This window comes from Corylus avellana, chromosome ca9 (assembly GCF_901000735.1).
Source record: "Corylus avellana chromosome ca9, CavTom2PMs-1.0".
NCBI lineage: Eukaryota > Viridiplantae > Streptophyta > Magnoliopsida > Fagales > Betulaceae > Corylus > Corylus avellana.
Genome location: NC_081549.1, coordinates 3,367,344 through 3,371,741, shown reverse-complemented (window position 1 = coordinate 3,371,741; position 4,398 = coordinate 3,367,344). Strand labels below are relative to the sequence as shown.

Sequence of the window (4,398 nt, the reverse complement as noted above, 5' to 3'; positions counted from 1 at the left end):
GAATTGGGAAAAGAAAAGAAATGACTAAGTGGAGAGTGTGTGAGTGGGACTATTGGCCAAGTGGGAAAGAAAAGAAAGAGAAAAGAAAAAAGAAAAAAAAAAAAAAGGAAAAAGAAAGAAAAAAATGGCCACTATAGTAACTCAAACCCACAAAACCCACAACCACAAGGTTAAGAGCCTTGTGCTCTAGTGCCCTATCAACTAAGCTAGACTAACTTTGTTAACAGCCTTCCCCCATACCGGTTCTTACCGGTTAAAACAGTAAACCGATAACATATGGTTAACTGGACAGGACCGATAAGAATTTCAGTACAAAATTTTTAACCGATATTCTTATCGGTTAAACGATTACGGTTAATATCGGTTCGGTTGAAACCGGTAGACGGCTGGTAATCAGTAACCGGTTAATTTGTCCACCCCTAGTAGTTCTAGGTGGTTAGTAAAATTTACTAACCACCTCCGCTAACCGTTACGCGGTTAATCGCCTAGGCGATGAACCGCTCGATTAGCGGTTAACCGCATTTGAACAACTGTTTTTTTTTTGGCCTTTTACTGGGCTTCTTTTTTTTTTTTTTGCCGGTTTTGGGGCTCACGTTAAAATTTTTTTGCTCACTTTAAACAATTTTTCTTTTCCTTTTCATGACCATTTTAGCATTAAAAATTGCTATATACCAAAATCCTTGTTGGTCAACTTCTACGAATCTATACAACATATAATACAAATAAAATTACAACAATTCTTGTAAATCATCACTTCACCTGTAGTCTTGTACACAACATACAAATAAATATATATAATAAAACAATATATATATATATAAAGCAGTTAGCAGTTAGTGGTTTTTAAAAACCCAATAACTGCTAACTGCTTTCAAAAGTGGTTAGCGGTTATAGTGGTTAGCTGTTAACAAAGCGGTTAGTGGTTCTAAATTTTCACCCCTACATCCAAGGCATCTCCAACCTAATCCAAAACCGGTTTCTAACCAGGTCATCGGGTTCTAAACCAGTCCAACTTAGTCAACCTAGTCCACCAGGTTAAACTCGGTTCATATTATTTTGGGTCAACCATATTCAATGGTCCATGGGTTATGGCCAAATCTTGGGCCCATGTAACCGGCCCAATGTAGCCTATAAGGCTCTCATCCAAGTCCAAGCCCAACATTTTGGGTCCAACTGCCTCCATTAGCCACCAGCAGCCAACTGCCGCTGCCGCCCTTCGACAACCACCGGCCGCCCAACTCTAGCGACTTTTCCGGCGACCAAAAAAAATTTTCTTTATTTCCCTTTCTTTTTTCCTGCACCTTGAGTTTGAGGGGAATGTTAGAATATTTTATATTATTCTAGTTTATTATGTTGCCTTATATGTTCTAGGGTTTAGTCTAGGGTTTTTTGCTCACTACTTCTTCTCTCTCCATATATAGAGAGCTATGTAAGCATATCATAATCAATATAGAAGAGAATAATACAATGTAATCCATTCTTAGCTTCCGCTCTCTCTTTTTCTTCTGCTCTCCACAATATATTCAACAATATATTTAACAAATACAATGTAAATAACGTAATCAAATCACAAAAATTATATGGAAATATATTCTACATTACCCTTGCCACTCTCCTTGACGAACTTGTTTGCCAATACAAGCTTGTACTTCTCTGCTTTCCGGTACTTTGGCTTACCGTGATGGATAGGACCCAGCGACACCACCCTTGGCTCAAAATACTTGGCCACATCTTTGTGATCTCGCAGCAAGAACGGAACCTTTTGTATCTTTGGTCCAGTTTTTTGATCAGCTTCATCTCCTGCCTTCTCTAATTCATCCAACCACTGCTGCCTGGGACTGTCTTTCTCTATCACTTGGACTTCAACATCTTCTGTTCTAACATCATTTCCCTTCCTCGGTAGCAACTCCTCCACAGATATAACATGCTCTATTCCGGCCATGGTGAGTGTGCACCACAAACTGGTTTACTAGAAATTTATGGGGAATACAAAAATATGGAGAGAATTTTGGGGTGGAAAGTTGAGAACATTATTTTTCAAGTAGTAAACTTGTTTTATATATGCAGACACATAGAAACTGTAGCTCTGAGGAATTTAGGATGTTTGAACTATATTCATATACCAAGACAGGAATCAAATCTATGACACATTTTTTTAAGTATATTATTAACTTGTTTTATGACTCAAGTTTGATAAAGCCGTGATCTTTTTTCAGACAAACTATTAGTAAATCCTTTATCTTTATGAGGCAAGTTTGGTATTGCATGGATTGGGATTCCCTCTGGCTCTAGCTAATTGAGTTGGGTTCAACTATTCGAATACCTATCCGAACAGATTGGCTTAGTCAAGGGCGCCCTCTTATATGTAAGGTCTGCAAATCGTCAAAGAATTGAAACCAATCCCAATCCAAAATTGCACATACAGGCTTTTGAGAATGTTTTGTTATGGCTCCAAACCTATCAATCGTCATCTTTTTTTCTAAAAGAGAAAAAATGTTACATGACGTATAGTGCTTCAAACAATAAGAACTATATACTATATGATATAAACGAGAAAGAGTATTCCCTAACACAAGAAATCTGATTTGAACCTTTTTTTTTTCCTGATAAAACTATTGGTTTATGATTTTATCATTGTGTCAAGCCAAGTATAAATTAAGCATATATGCTTTTGTAAAAATGCGTGCTATATATGGTTCATGTTTCCATGATTTCCATCAATGTACACTTTCTTGAGGTTATCTTCTCCTGAAAAAAGTTAAAAAGATACATAATTATGCCTTTCGTTCTTAAGACAAGCTCACACATATATTAAAGAGGAATCAATAAGAAGATTTCATCAAATTGCAACAAGTGGCATCTTTAAATTATGATGTGTACACATTGCCTCCCTTCCCAAATCGTCAGTCCCAAACTTGGTTTAAGACACCGTGTTTCACACTTTTACTCAAACAGCGCTTCTCCTTCTATTAAACGTAAGTTTTACAAGTAATGTTGTAGAGTCCTCCTTGAGTCCTCTTAAATGTCTAATTTCTAATTATATAGTCACTTTATAGTTAATATTAATGTTTATCAATATTTATGATCATTATAGTTATTTCAATGTGATTAATATCATTATTATATTACTTAAATTAAGGGAAGGGCCATCTAGGGAAGACCTATGGCAGGCCCTAATTGTGAATTATAGAGATAGCTAGGCCTGGCTGAAGCAGACACTACATGTCGCAATTCTATATATATGATTCCCTTAAAAATATTACCTCAAGTTATCATTTATTTATACAATGAGATTGACCAAATTGAGGTGTTATCTATGTTGCAACAAACCATTACACACTGTCCCGGGATATGATATATGATATAAAGAGATAGTCAATTAAGCACCTTGTCATTACCTCAATATTTTTGCAGCTATGAGGGTTGCTCAATTGTTGGTTGAATATATGTGTGATTTGCATCGGCAAGGTAACTTTCTTATTAGTGGATTGTTCAAATCTGAGAGACCCTCTCTTTTGACTCAATTGGTGATAGAGTTGGATTCTGATAAGTTACCGATGAAGCTCATCTGTCTAAGTAGGAGGCCCCTCACAATTACAAGAGATTCCTTATAAACCATTTAAGCACTTGTTTGTATAAGTAGATCTCATTAAAATTGTCCCATAATTACATAAATCTTTTACGAATGGACATCCAATTGTAGGTGATCCCGAGCAATAGTTTACAATTGTGTGCGCTAGTTTACCAATAGATCGTATGTTGCGAGTGTGGTCTTCAAGACGTAACCTATATATGCAGGGGCACCAAGGTGTTGGGACGTTGGTGCACCCAATTGGTTGGGGTACATTGTGGCTTCTTTAGTGAAATGCCTTCAAGTGACAGTAATTTGTAGAAGACAATTTTTATGATTATGTATTTCCATGCATTCTGATTGCAAAAATATTAACCAGAAGTTTTTACTTTAATGATCACCAAGACGAGTCATTCAATCATATACTAGTTAATATATGTTATAGTCTTGTTTTTTTGCTTACACGTGATGTATAAATTGAACTATATACAACATTCATGTTTATCTCATACACATTACATCAATAAAGGTATACGATGCATTCACACCGACTTATTTTACACGCAAACACAATAGCAAAAGGAAATAAATGGAACCCCATGGTCCTGCCGTCCTGGATGTACATGCAGAGATCTACTGGGGTTACTTTTATTTGGAGACAACAAATTGAGATGCATATATAGAATCTGGGCCTCTGGGTATATATATATATAGGCTTACAATACGGTGGATGCATGCACTTAATTGGAAAGATAAAAGCAAAAATGTTTTCAGTACCTTTTGGGAATTCTGGGGGCAGGGGGAGAGCGATCTTTGGTGTCAGAGGG

General features: G+C 36.4%; 1 protein-coding gene across 1 annotated transcript in view; it reads right to left on the bottom strand.

Annotated features, from left to right (window-relative positions):
- LOC132191725 (UPF0481 protein At3g47200-like) overlaps positions 1–1,942 on the bottom strand; it is a 4,938-nt gene extending 2,996 nt beyond the window's left edge. The window contains exon 1 of the mRNA XM_059606818.1: positions 1,603–1,942. Coding sequence (XP_059462801.1) covers positions 1,603–1,942 — 340 coding nt within the window. The remainder of the gene's footprint in view (positions 1–1,602) is intronic.
- Positions 1,943–4,398: the final 2,456 nt, after the last annotated feature.